The sequence below is a fragment of the Myxocyprinus asiaticus genome, chromosome 48 (genome assembly GCF_019703515.2).
Source record: "Myxocyprinus asiaticus isolate MX2 ecotype Aquarium Trade chromosome 48, UBuf_Myxa_2, whole genome shotgun sequence".
NCBI classification, from domain to species: domain Eukaryota; kingdom Metazoa; phylum Chordata; class Actinopteri; order Cypriniformes; family Catostomidae; genus Myxocyprinus; species Myxocyprinus asiaticus.
The window spans coordinates 24,275,136-24,289,074 of NC_059391.1; the positions used below are offsets into that span (position 1 = coordinate 24,275,136).

Consider the following 13,939-nt stretch of genomic DNA (forward strand, 5'->3'; position numbering starts at 1 on the left):
TATATATATATATATATATATATATATATATATATATATATATGTTGAAATTAACATTAACCAAGATTAAGTACAGTAAATGTATTGTTCATTGTTAGTTTATGTTAACTAATGCAGTTAACTAATGTTAACGAATACAACCTGATTCTAAAGTGTAACCAATTTGTAATTTGTAAAATGTACTTGGGTTCTTTTCATCTTCTATCATTTGAAAACCTCAGCTTAGTTACATATAAGTAATTGTAAATGACAAATCGTGATCCTTATCACCCTGTTTTGGTTTATTTTGCAACTTTACATTATACCTTACATGAATTTGGTTGGATCCTCTCCATTTCGCAGTTTCTAGTTTGCTTTACATGATAAACATCATGAAGCCTATAATTAGTGTTTAGCTGTGATTTATTTATTTATCTTTCTTCTTGATCACAAGTGCAGTACAGTTCTATACTGAGGGCCGCTCAGCAGACACAGGGATGTCAGGGGCAGCTGCTGTGTGTACGAGATACTGAATGTCCATAACAATATGGCTCAGCCTCCCTCTTCCTCTCTATCTCTCTTTATCCTGTCTCTCTCTCCCTCTCTCTTTCTTTCTGAAATGTAATTAACTGGAGCTGCAACAACTTGAGACTGCTATAAAACCTCAGTATATTTTTATACCTATTCATTTTTGTCTGTGAGGACATTTTTGTGAGGAGCCGAAAGGGAATACTTCTTTCAAAGGTAATGTTTTCTTTTTGTTTAAAAAAGGAAATTGAGTGAACATTGTAGCTACACTCATGGTAAATTGTTTTTGTTAAATTTCTGAAGATCTTTAAATACCTTTACCTGCGTACATATCACTTATTAGTCTAGTTTTTTAATTAAAAAGATTAAATACAGTAGGCTCCAAACGTTTAATATAAACATGTAAAATAGAAAGTTTTAGGATTTTGAATTATTCAAAACATAGTACGGTATATAAAGTGAAATTAATACAAAATATTTAAGTTTCTGTACTATCATGTTATTTTTTTATTCAACTTTTTAGCTAATATAATATAATAAAATAAAAATAAAAACATTTTTTTTAATGAAATTACACTCGAAAAATGTTTACTCTATTTTTAAGATTTACGCATTTCAAGTTCATAACAAAATACCATTACACTGAATTGTGTAATATTAACAAACTTAAAATATATATATATATATATATTATTAAAGATTATTCAATTCAGTTTGATGGAATTTTGTTACAATTTGTGAATCTTTTTCACAATTATTATTGTTGTTGTAGAAAAACGCATAATAGAAGAATTTTCACTGGTGTCTCTACTGTATGTATATATATATATATATATATATATATATATATATTTTTTTTTTTTTTAATTTACTGGTCTAGTGGATAATGTATATTCAGACTTATTAAAACAAATAATGCAAATGTAAGCTTTTATAAAATCTATATGATGACAACCAGGTCATACACTTCCAGACTACCACTTCTAGAGCACGTTTCCACATTCAAGTTAATTATTTAAATGTGGTCACTCTTTAATTGCTTTTAAACTACCACACCACTGATTTTGATTATTACAACCACATTAGGACAGTACTAAATCCAGAAATCTCTGCCTATGAACTTATTTCCTGCACAAAATTGTCCATTCAGCCTAGTTTTAGACTAAAGAAAACTTATAGAGAAGTATTTGACTAGATTTGTATAAGACATGTTTATGAAAATGCTGATACAGTGTGTGGAGCAGAGACATGAGTCTAGATGACGATACACGCTGGCTGGAATGGGTCACCAAGCAGTTCGAGAGCATTGCAGGAGATGACAAAGAAATCGACCTTGATGAGTTTAAAAAGGCATTGAAAGTAAAAGAGGTGAGAGCTGACTGAACACCTTTGGAAACGCAAATGCAAATGCTAAAAACAACAAAAAAACACTTTGGTCTTGTTTTCTAGAAAAACATATCTAGGTATCTTTAAAACAAGGTATATTTACTTGAAAAGCAGAATTGTGCAAAATATATTGTGTTCATATATATTAAGAAATCTATATATCCTATTTTATGCATAATAGCTAACTTAATTCATTAGAATGAAATAAATTTGCTTCTTTGTTTTTTTATCAAGGCTTAAAAGTTAACCACAAACCATCTGACTTAAAGCAATGCAGTCTGTTCTGAAAAGTCTTAAATTAACATCTTTATTCTCTTTTTGTCTTCTATTGTTATAGTCATTTTTTGCGGAGAGGTTTTTCGCCCTGTTTGACTCTGATGGCAGCAGCTCCATCAGTCTGGATGAACTTCTCAAAGCTTTGGATCTTCTGATCCACGGCAGCGAGACCGACAAACTGCATTTCCTCTTTCAGGTTTACGATGTGGATGGTGAGGTGTTCAATACCATCATAGTTTACTCTTTCATTACATAATCTATTGTATTTATTGAGTGTAAAAGCACGTTTTAAGCACAGAGTTAATATTTTTTTTCTGAAGGTACTTAAATACTTAGATAAATGATATAAATGATATAAACATCTCTGATTCCCAAGTGTACTGATGTGTTAATGCATAGAATGATTTACACAAGCAGAACATGTTCCTAAATCTATATCCTTTGGTGTTCCTGGTACAATAGCCCTACAGTATTCCCAATATCAAAGGACTGTGATTTATTGATTGAAATGTTCCTGGAACAACAAAGGCAGTTGATCTAGGAACAAGTCCTAACTGGGAAAATTATGTCAAGCTGTGTTAAACCCATCAATTTATTAAACAATGAGTATTAAAAATGTATTCTTGCAATGTCGGGCAATAGGCAGCGGTTCCATTGATCCAGATGAGTTGCGTACGGTTCTGAAGTCCTGCCTGCGTGAGAGCGCGATATCTCTCCCAGAGGAAAAGCTGGATGACTTGACCTTGGCGCTGTTTGAATCTGCCGATAAAGACAACAGCGGCTCCATAACATTTGAAGAGCTGAAGGCTGAGCTGGAGAACTTCCCTGAAGTTATGGAGAACCTTACTATCAGGTGGGATAAATACACTCATTACACATATCACAGAGCCTCTAACACTATTAGCTTTATAAACAAGTTGTAGAATGTTATGGTGGTGAATGGTTGTAGGTTCGAACCCCACAAGAAGGTGTAAACTATCGTCATTTTGTCCTTGAGCATGGGACTCAAAAATAGGACACCCCAATACAAAAATTCTGTCATTATTTACTGTGATTTATTGTCGTTCCAAACCTGTATGCTGTTTTGAAGAATCTTCACACAGCTTTTTCCCATACAAAGATAGTTCAAAGTGACCACAGCTTCAAAACTCAGAGAAGGACAAAAAGCACTGTATAAATGACATAAATGTAGTCCATAAATGGTCCAAGCCAGCAGCATTTTGGCTTCAATAATGTTGTCAAACCTGTCGTGATGCATCAATGCAGCTTTTTGAATGTGAATGAGATTTCAGCGCTTCAGGAGAGAGAAATATTTTCAATGAATAACTATTTAATTTGCATTCTCTTCATTCATTACTTTTGTTGTATGCTTACACTAAGAGTAAAGAGTGTTGAGTTTATAGAATATAGAGTTTTTGGACAAACTTTATGATACTTATGATACTAACTTTATGATACTTTATTGTGTTTTTTTGTGTGTGTGTGTGTGTGTGTGTGTGTGTGTGCGCGCGCGTGTGTGTGTGTGTGTGTGTGTGTGTGTGTGTGTGTGTGTGCTCTTACGTTTTCAGTAAGAACTGTCATGTAGGATAAAGAGCTGCATAACGATTCTTTAAAAATTTGCTTTTGGCTTAACAGAATAAATTTCAGCATATGCACTGAAAAAAATGATTATGTGGTGAAGTACTGTATATATAGCATAAAAGATTCCCATTCATTTCCTTTGGTTGGTCAATTTTGACTGCTAACAGCCTAGGTGTCACATTTTTTTAATGACCACTTAGACTTTTTTTTTTCTAAATAAAGTAAGCAAGTTTTGAACCACTCAGATTGAGGAAACTAAAAATAAAAATAATAATAAAATAAAAAAATAAAAAAATTGAATCGGTCAAAAATGACCGAACAGCCTAGTAGGGTTAAACGTGTTCATAAGTACAAAAAGTGACATTTTCTGATTTAAATAGATTTTTTTTTTTTTATTTAGATTTTATTAAGTTCATGTAAGTACCATGTATATCAGATCTGTAAGTAAAAGTTACTGCATTAACTAAAATGTTTAAGTGAAATTTACTCACTTTAATCAATATTATGCCATGAAGTTAAGTAGATTTTACTTAATTTTTATGCCATTAAAATGTACTTAGAAAAAGTGTGCAAAACTTTGGAAATAAAAAATTAAGTAAATGTTCCTAGTAATTTTATTTTTCAGTGTAGGTTTGGAACAACATGAGGGTAATTATTGACAGATTTTTCATACAGCTTTAACCCCAAGTTGCTCCAGGCGGAGTCAATTTGGATAAAACTGTTGGCAGAATTAGAAATTAAAAACTTTAATTCATTGAGTTCCTATGTCTTCTCCAGTGCCGCTAACTGGCTAAAACCTCCCGATTTGGAGCAGAAGAAACGGAAGACCCCTCGCTACCTGACGCGTGCGTACTGGCACAACAACAGCCGCAAGCTACTTTTCCTCTGTATGTACACCCTCCTTAACGTGCTTCTCTTCTTCATCGCAATGCTGAAGAACTCAAACGGAGGGCCCTGGTTCATGGTAGCTAGGGGCTGTGGCCAGTGTCTCAACCTCAACTGCACTTTTGTTATGGTGGGTTGAGATCCTTGGGAGGTGACATCACATTTCAAAGATAGTTTCCTAAGATTAGTGACAGTGGGCACTCTTTTGTCTTGGCTGAAACTGCAGGTGCTGATGTTGAGACGTTGTCTGACGTGGCTGCGTGCTACCTGGGTGGTGAGGGTCTTACCATTAGACCAGACCATTCTGCTACATCAGATCGTGGGCTACGCTATCTTGATCTTCTCCGTTGTGCACACTGGAGCTCATGTCATGAACTTTGGTAATCTGTAATGAAAATGTTATTTTTTAGTTTAAATGGAATATTTAAATGTTAGGTCTGATTTTGCAAGTATACAAAGTAAAAGTATAGTTTACCTAAAAAGTGAAAATTCTGTCATTATTTACTCTCCCTCACGTCGGTTGTGCTGTTATTTTTTTTTTTTTTCCACGAAACACAAAAAGTAGACATTTATAAAGAATATTAACGCAGCTCTTGCCATACAGCATCAGTTCATAGTGACCACATCTGTCAAGCTCCAAAAAAGACAAAAAACATAAAAAAAAGGCACCATTAAAGTAGTCCATATGACTCACGTGCTGTATTCCAAGTCTTCTGAAGCCATACAATAGCTTTGTGTGAGGAACAAAAGCAACATTTTTGAATCTGGATTTGGAAGCGGGATAGACAAGAAATTATCAATATTATCACTGAATAACAACTTAAATTTGATATTTTTCCTCATACAAAACTACTGTAATCACTTCAAAACACTTGGAGTATAGTGCACAAGTTGGACAATAGTTACTACTTTTATGGTGTTTTCCTTTTTGGAGCTTGACAGCCATGGTCAATATGAACTGTCATTGGGGTTCTTCGAAAAATTCTCCTTACGGGTTTGGAACAACACGAGGGTGAGAAAAGAATGCCAGAAATTTAATTTGTGAACCATTTCTTTTTTAAATGTAACACAAAAAGGCAATGTCTTCGTGACAGATATCCCAAATAATTTATGATGTTATACATGCTCTCCTTGTTGTTAGCCTGTATGTCTCAGAATGATGGAGCGTACCAGCTGTGGGAGTATCTGTTCACCAGTCGTCCGGGTATTGGTTGGGTGAATGGCACTGCCTCCATTACTGGTGTGGTTTTGCAGGTTCTCATTTGCATAATGGTGGTGTGTTCCAGCACGTTTGTCAGACGCAGTGGCCATTTTGAGGTGATGGGTATAGTCCAAGACTCATGACTTGCTGATTAAATTTATGAAACAATCAGCATATACTCGTTTTTGTGAATAGTTGTTGAATTGGGAAATATTAAGTTCTTTGCTGTTATTTTAAGGCAGTTAAAAACTTTGCAGAGAACTGTACAATGTAATTGCTAATTATTCCTACAAATAAAGACCCTATTCTCATATGCTTAAATAAACTCACCCTATATTTTCAATATTTTTGTCTCAATAGAAGGTTTAAAATTCTGGTTTGTGTTTGTGTAGGTGTTCTACTGGTCTCATCTTGCCTATATCTGGGTTTGGGCCCTGTTGGTTGTACATTGTGCCAACTTTTGGAAGTGGTTTGTGGTACCAGGCATCGTATTCCTCATTGAAAAGCTGGTCGGAATAGCAGTTTCTCGCATGGGTGGACTGTACATTGTTGAAGTCAACTTACTGCCCTCAAAGGTACCATCTGCATCATATACAGTATATACAACCCTACTGTATGTATACTCTATGCCTAACCACTATTGCTATTTGGTTGTTCTTTGAAGGTAACACATTTGGTAATCAAGAGGCCTCCTTTCTTTCACTTCAAACCTGGAGATTATGTGTTTATAAACATCCCTGTCATCGCCAAATACGAATGGCATCCGTTTACCATCAGCAGTGCCCCTGAGCAGCAAGGTAAAACACATAGAAACCATTATTGTGTTAGTCTTTCACTATTCAAATATGTTTCATTGATTTGTTGTTATTAAACTTATTAATTCCAGTGTAATTTATGCCTTGCACAATTACTTATTTTTACCAGTCGACTATTTGTCCAGACAAGTAGTGAACTAGTCTGTGGGTCAAAGTTTACCTAACGTAAATTGTTTATTGTCAACTAGAGCCAAAATAAGATCAAATCAAATCAAATAATAATGTGTTGATGGGAGAACAAGAACGAGAGCCAATCGAGAGGATCTGGTGTCCAGCTGCGGGATGGGGGTGGGGGGGTGGCAGGAAGACGTCCCTGACCGCTGCCCCACCACCAGGAGATGTTCTGGGATTGATGGGGCGAAACATCCGTGATAGGTGGCTCCCAGCTGTTGACCCCGTAGCTGGACAACTGAAGGCACCGGCAGAGGTGCAGCAGGCAGTAATGACCAGCAGGTTTAGACATTTACCTATGCATCTGAGAAACAAACAAAATTCAACTCATCAAAAAACTAACAAACAAAAAAACAACAACAACAAATAAAACTACTGATTATGGCTTTTTATGACTGTACAGCCAAAAGATCAAATTTTTTTTTTTTTTTTTTAATTATCTGGGGTTCAGTAACTAATCAAAAGCCAAACAAAACAAAACAAAACATTATGCCTTGTAAGATTACTTACTTTTACCAGTCGACTAGTTTTCCAGAAAAGTTGACTAGTCTGTGGGTCAGTGTTTACCTTATGTACAGTTGTGCTCAAAAGTTTGCATACCCTGGCAGACATTGTGAAATTTTGGCATCGATTTTGACTATGACTGATCATGCAAAACAACTGTCTTTTATTTAAGGATAGTGATCATAGGAAGCCATTTATCATCACATAGTTGTTTGGCTCCTTTTTGAAATCATAATGGTAACAGAAATCACCCAAATGGCCTTGATCAAATTTTACATATCCTTGAATGTTTGGCCTTGTTACAGACACACAAGGTGACACACAGGTTTAAATGGCGATTAAAAGTTAATTTCCCACACCTGTGACTTTTTAAATTGCAATTAGTGTCTGTGTATAAATAGTCAATGAGTTTGTTAGCTCTCACGTGGATGCACTGAGCAGGCTAGATACTGAGCCATGGGGAGCAGAAAAGAACTCTCAAAAGACCTGCGTAACAAGGTAATGGAACTTTATAAAGATGGAAAAGAATATAAAAAGATATCAAAAGCCTTGAAAATGCCAGTCAGTACTGTTCAATCACTTATTAAGAAGTGGAAAATTCAGGGATCTCTTGATACCAAACCAAGGTTAGGTAGACCAAGAAAGATTTCAGCCACAACTGTCAGAAGAATTGTTCGGGATACAAAGAAAAACCCACAGGTAACTTCAGGAGAAATACAGGCTGCTCTGGAAAAAGACGGTGTGGTTGTTTCAAGGAGCACAATATGACGATACTTAAATAGAAATGAGCTACATGGTCGAGTTGCCAGAAAGAAGCCTTTACTGCACCAATGCCACAAAAAAGCCCGGTTACAATATGCCCGACAACACCTTGTCACGCCTCAGAGCTTCTGGCACACTGTAATTTGGAGTGACGAGACCAAAATAGAGCTTTATGGTCACAACCATAAGCGCTATGTTTGGAGAGGGGTCAACAAGGCCTATAGTGAAAAGAATACCATCCCCACTGTGAAGCATGGTGGTGGCTCACTGATGTTTTGGGGGTGTGTGAGCTCTAAAGGCACGGGGAGTCTTGTGAAAATTGATGGTATATGCAGCATGTTATCAGAAAATACTAGCAGACAATTTGCATTCTTCTGCACAAAAGCTGCGCTTGGGACGCACTTGGACTTTCCAGCACGACAATGACCCTAAGCACAAGGACAAGTTGACCCTCCAGTGGTTACAGCAGAAAAAGGTGAAGGTTCTGGAGTGGCCATCACAGTCTCCTGACCTTAATATCATCGAGCCACTCTGGGGAGATCTCAAATGTGCGGTTCATGCAAGACAGCCAAAGACTTTGCATGACCTGGAGGCATTTTGCCAAGACGAATGGACAGCTATACCACCTGCAAGAATTTGGGGCCTCATAGACAACTATTACAAAAGACTGCACACTGTCATTGATGCTAAAGGTGGCAATACACGGGTTAAAGGTCTAAGGGTATGCAGACTTTTGAACAGGGGTCATTTCAAGTTCTTTTCTTTGTTGCCATGTTTTGTTTTATGATTGTGCCATTCTGTTATAACCTACAATTGAATATGAATCTCATAAGAAATAAAAGAAATGTGTTTTGCCTGCTCACTCATGTTTTCTTTAAAAATGGTACATATATTTCCAATTCTCCAAGGGTATGCACGTTTGAGCATAACTGTAAATAAAAATCTGCATCTGCATCTGCAGTCTTTGTTGTCAACTATTGAAAAAAAGAAAATCAAAAATCAACTCATCAAAAAACAAACAAACAAAAAACAAGTAAAACAAGTTTTTATGGCTGTTTATGACTGTATGAAGTGATTAAAGGTTCCCAAAGGTCATATATTTATTAGAAATAAAAACAAGTTTCCAGAGTTCAGACTGAAAATTGTTGACTAATTGGTGGGTTAACATATACCTAATGTGAATTAATCAAAATGTGTCATGCAGCATCTGCAGTCTTCGTTGTAGTGCAGAACTAATAGACTACTTGGTGCAACTCCAACCCTAAAACAATTGTTTGTGGCTATTTATGACTGTATAAAGTGATTTTATGTCCCCTACTGATTCTTATTTTCTCTTATAAACAGATATGCTGTGGCTCCATGTTCGTTCTATGGGCCAGTGGACAAACCGCCTGTACGAGTATTTTAGAGAGCCAGAGAGTCAAGCAATGAGCAACAAGAGGCTCACCACCAGCCTGAGGAACAGACAACACCAGAGGAGAGCGCAGGTCTATGCTTTTCTTCATCGCCCCAATCTCTGAGGGCCGGAGTTTAAACACACAATAATAATTATTCATTATTGTCATGTTTTATCAATGCCATTGGATGTTTGTTCTTTATTCTCAATTATTGATGTTACAAGACTCATTGATTTTCTTGCATTGTCTATACTGGCTTCTCTCCAACACATTTTGAAACAAATATTGCGATTTATTTTATGGGAAGACAAGTTAAAGTCATAATTTTTACCCTCATGTTGTTCCAAACCTGTATGACTTTCTTCCATGGAATACAAAAGGAGTGATCTGGCAGAATATCCAAGTTTCACTTTCTTTTGTCACCATTCACTTTTTTTTTTTTTATTGTTTGGGATACCACACAAAAAAGAATGTCATATGGGTTTGAAACAACATGAATGTGAGTGCTGTAAATGATGACAGAATTTCCATTTTGGGGTAAACTATCCCTTTAATAGAAATGTACACTTCTTTTCCCTTGTAGGAAGATATTTTCATACCCACAGGCTGCAATGGAACAGTGGCGTCTAATAAAGACAGTGCTGTTGAACTGACCCTGTACCGGACGAGCGGAACTTGCACAAGTTATCAAAATCCTGTTGGAGACCCAGTGGCCCATGAAGAACTAGGAGATGCTAGTCCAGTCACCAGAGAGGTGAGTTTTTTGTCTGTTTGCTGAACAAAACAGATGTGTACTATTTACATTTTAAGGTCCATACAGTAACTGCAGTTGTGGTAACATATCCTCTGTTGTTTTTCAGCTCTCAGCAAAATTAAGTGAAAATCACAGATATTGTAACATTAAGGCAAGTATTGTTTTACAGCTTAAATGGTGGTGGACCATTTGCATTTCTGCATATTAATTCTAAGAAGATGTCAAATTTTTTTTTGGTCAGTGCTATGTGGACGGACCTTTTGGCACTCCCACCCGACAGATCTTTGCGTCTGAGCATGCAGTGCTCATTGGAGCTGGAATCGGAATCACTCCCTTTGCATCCATTTTGCAGAGTATCATGTGCCGGTAAGACACGCATGCAACTTCTCAAATCACATCATTTTAAAGATTTTTTATTTTTTAAAGGTACTGTTCATTTCTTTCTGTTCAACAGTTAAAAAATAGTGCACATTGGGGCCTGGGTAGCTCAGCGAGCATTGACGCTGACTACCACCCCTGAAGTCGCAAGTTCGAATCCAGGGTGTGCTGAGTGACTCCAGCCAGGTCTCCTAAGCAACAAAATTGGCCTGGTTGCTAGGGAGGGTAGAGTCACATGGGGTAACCTCCTTGTGGTCGCGATTAGTGGTTCTCGCTCTTAATGGGGCATGTGGTAAGTTGTGTGTGGATCGTGGAGAGTAGCATGAGCCTCCACATGCTGTGAGTCTCCGCGGTGTCATGCACAATGAGCCACGTGATAAGATGCACGGATTTGACTGTCTCAGAAGCGGAGGCAACTAAGACTTGTCCTCTGCCACCCGGATTGAGGTGAGTATCCACGCCACCACGAGGACCTACTAAGTAGTGGGAATTGGGCATTCCGAATTGGGAGAAAAGGGGATAAACAATTTTTTTTTGAAATAGTGCACATTTAACCTACCATTTGTTGCCAGTTACCGCATGAGAAAGCAAAACTGCCCCAGCTGCAACTACTCCTGGTGCGAGACCATTAAAGACAATGAAATGAAGCTGAGGAAGGTGAGGATGGTATTTTGGCAAATTTACATTGAAAAAGTTTTATTTAAAATTCTTTTTTAAAATCTTTGTTCTCAAATTTCTGCAGGTGGACTTCATTTGGATCAACCGAGATCAGAAATCCTTTGAGTGGTTTGTGAGTCTTCTGACCAAACTGGAGATGGACCAAGCGGATGAAGAACCAGAGGGTAAAAGAGAATGAAAGAAAGAGAGGGATGGGGCAGAAACAACACTACCGTTGGCCAATCCTGCATGTTTATTTGCTGTTTTTAGGACGTTTTTTGGAGATGCACATGTACATGACATCAGCCCTCAGTAAGAATGACATGAAGGCGATTGGTTTGCAGATGGCTCTGGACCTGCTGGCCAAGAAAGAAAAGAAAGACTCAATTACAGGGCTTCGTACACGAACCCAGCCAGGCAGACCAGACTGGGCAAAGGTATGAAATGATTCTATTCTATTTTGTTCTGTTCTGTTTAATTCTACTCTATTCTGTCCTGTTCTAAACTATTCTACTCTGTCATGTTCTGTTCTATTCTATTCTGTTTTCTTCTGTTCTGTTCCATTCGGTTATGGTCTACTCTTTTATTTTCTATTCTGTTCTATTCTATTCTATTCTATTTTCCTCTGTTATATTATTTTCTGTTCTATTCTGTTTTGTTCTATTCTTTTAGTTTCTATTCTACTTTATTCTATTCTGTTCTGATCAATTCTATAATGTTCTGTTCTATTTTATTCTGTTTTCTTCTATTCTATTCTTCTATTCTATTATGTCCTGTTCTATTCTATTCTATTCTATTCTATTCTGATTTATTCTGTTTTATTTTCTTCTTTTCTATTCTATTCTGTTCTGTTCTGTTCTTTATATTCGTGGTTTATATTTGCATCATTCTTGTTCTTAGTTTCATATAATTATTTATTTTTGGGTTTACCAGCACTAACATTATTATTTTTTTTTTCTTCTTCTTCTTTTGTATTTCACCCAGTCATTTTAAAAGTGTTTTTGTGAGCATATATGTTTGATTTAAAATTGAATTCTTTACAGGTGTTTCAGAAGGTGTCAGAGGAAAAGAAAGGAAAGGTTCATGTTTTTTATTGCGGTTCTCCTGCTCTGGCCAAAGCCATCAAGGCCCAGTGTGAACATTTTGGCTTCAACTTCTACAAAGAACATTTTTGAAGAATTAAAAATGTCTCAATTCAGGTCTTGCTTCACCAGTTATTGGTCTCAAGTCACAACTAGCAATCTTCTGATGTTAAACATGTATTATATTGCTTTTTCAGTTCATCTAGGCTCATTATTCTTCTGTGTCAGAAGCCAGAAAAAAAATCATTTCAACGCTTCTATTGAATACATACTGTATGTATGTTTGTTTATTAATTGTCTTACAATGTTGATTTTGGTTATTATGCATCATGTATAGCTTTTGTTTTTATCAGATAATAGTGTAAAAATAGATGTGAGTGAGTGTTAACTTCAATGAGAGAGTAGACACTTCAGTTGGTGCCATTTAAAGTTTTCCTGTAAATCATATTATTAATTATTTATAATATTAACATTGAATTAACTTATAAGAGACATCAGATACCCATATGTAAAAGAACAAACAATGGAAAAAAATCTGAATATTCAACAAACCTTTGATGACATAAACAAGAGTTTACAACACCAAAGCATTAATAGATTTAATATTACAAAGCATTATTAGGCATAATAATGATTAACATCACACAAACACACACACACACACACACACACACAAAATACAGTAGATAGAAAATTTGAATTACTTCAAATGGCATGCTAGTTCTTTGTACTTCATTGTGTATGTGTAAGTGTTGCCCCTCTGGTTCTGATACAGAACACAGAATATTATGTTTTTCTGTTTTAGGCACTTGGGAAAAATGTTGCATAGTGTGTATGTCTTCAAAAATAATGCCATAAATAGTTTTTATTTATCAATTAATGTCATATAAAGTACAGTAAACATAAAAATCAATATTTGGTGTAACCATCTTTGCCTTCAAAACAGCACCATTTCTCCTAGGTACACCTGGACACAGTTTTTCTTGGTTTTTGGCAGATAGAATGTTCCAAGCTTCTTGGAGAATTCGCCACAGTTCTTCTATCTATTTAGGCTGTCTCAATTGCTTCTGTCTCTTTATTTAATCTCAGACTGACACAATGTTCAGTGGGGGGCTCTGTGGGGACCATGCCATCTGTTGCAGGGCTCCCTGTTCTTCTATTAGGGCTATTCTATTCTTTTTGCAAAATAAATGTTTGGGAGTCTAAAATGTATATTTCCTATTGACACACTAAAGCTAAAAATATAAATAACCATCTTAAGACAAATGTTTTTGTGAAGCATCTTATGTGCCTAAGACTTTTGCACAGTACTGTACATTAAATATATTATCTTTAAATTTAAGATTTCTAAAATTAAAATGTTTGCTATCTTGGTAGAAGGGAGGTAGGTGCTCTTGGTTCAAAATTATAACAAGAGAAAGTTGTGGTCCATACCTGTTGCATTTAGTTTCCTTTTCTGTTGTAAACTGTTACATTTTGTGGAACATTTCGGATAGATAACCCGTTTTAAACAATGAAATTCCATCCTATATTAGCCTGGTAAATAGTGACATCTTGCGATTATGTTCAACAACGCAACACAA

At 36.1% G+C, this 13,939-nt stretch overlaps 1 protein-coding gene across 2 annotated transcripts; it reads left to right on the plus strand.

Moving 5' to 3' along the window:
- The first annotated feature begins 603 nt into the window (after positions 1-603).
- Positions 604-13,646, plus strand: LOC127437812 (NADPH oxidase 5-like). 2 transcript variants are annotated; one of them, XM_051693001.1, is made up of 17 exons: positions 604-723; positions 1,740-1,875; positions 2,231-2,381; positions 2,812-3,022; positions 4,528-4,765; positions 4,862-5,015; positions 5,777-5,952; positions 6,229-6,411; positions 6,501-6,633; positions 9,433-9,575; positions 10,069-10,239; positions 10,346-10,390; positions 10,481-10,605; positions 11,190-11,274; positions 11,360-11,459; positions 11,545-11,711; positions 12,318-13,646. In XM_051693001.1, the coding sequence occupies exons 2-17, from the start codon at positions 1,756-1,758 to the stop codon at positions 12,447-12,449; spliced, it is 2,334 nt and encodes a 777-aa protein (XP_051548961.1). In that variant the 5' UTR covers positions 604-723; positions 1,740-1,755; the 3' UTR covers positions 12,450-13,646. The 2 variants fall into 2 exon arrangements, with proteins under 2 accessions (XP_051548961.1, XP_051548962.1); XM_051693002.1 differs by having other exon boundaries at positions 11,619-11,711.
- Positions 13,647-13,939: the final 293 nt, after the last annotated feature.

Bases quoted from the DNA above. Each gene is read 5' to 3' on its own strand.
- LOC127437812 (XM_051693001.1), top strand. From the start codon at position 1,756: ATGAGTCTAGATGACGATACACGCTGGCTGGAATGGGTCACCAAGCAG. The intron at 6,412-6,500 runs GTACCATCTGCA...TGTTCTTTGAAG, and splicing joins TCAACTTACTGCCCTCAAAG to GTAACACATTTGGTAATCAA. The intron at 11,712-12,317 runs GTATGAAATGAT...AATTCTTTACAG, and splicing joins GCAGACCAGACTGGGCAAAG to GTGTTTCAGAAGGTGTCAGA.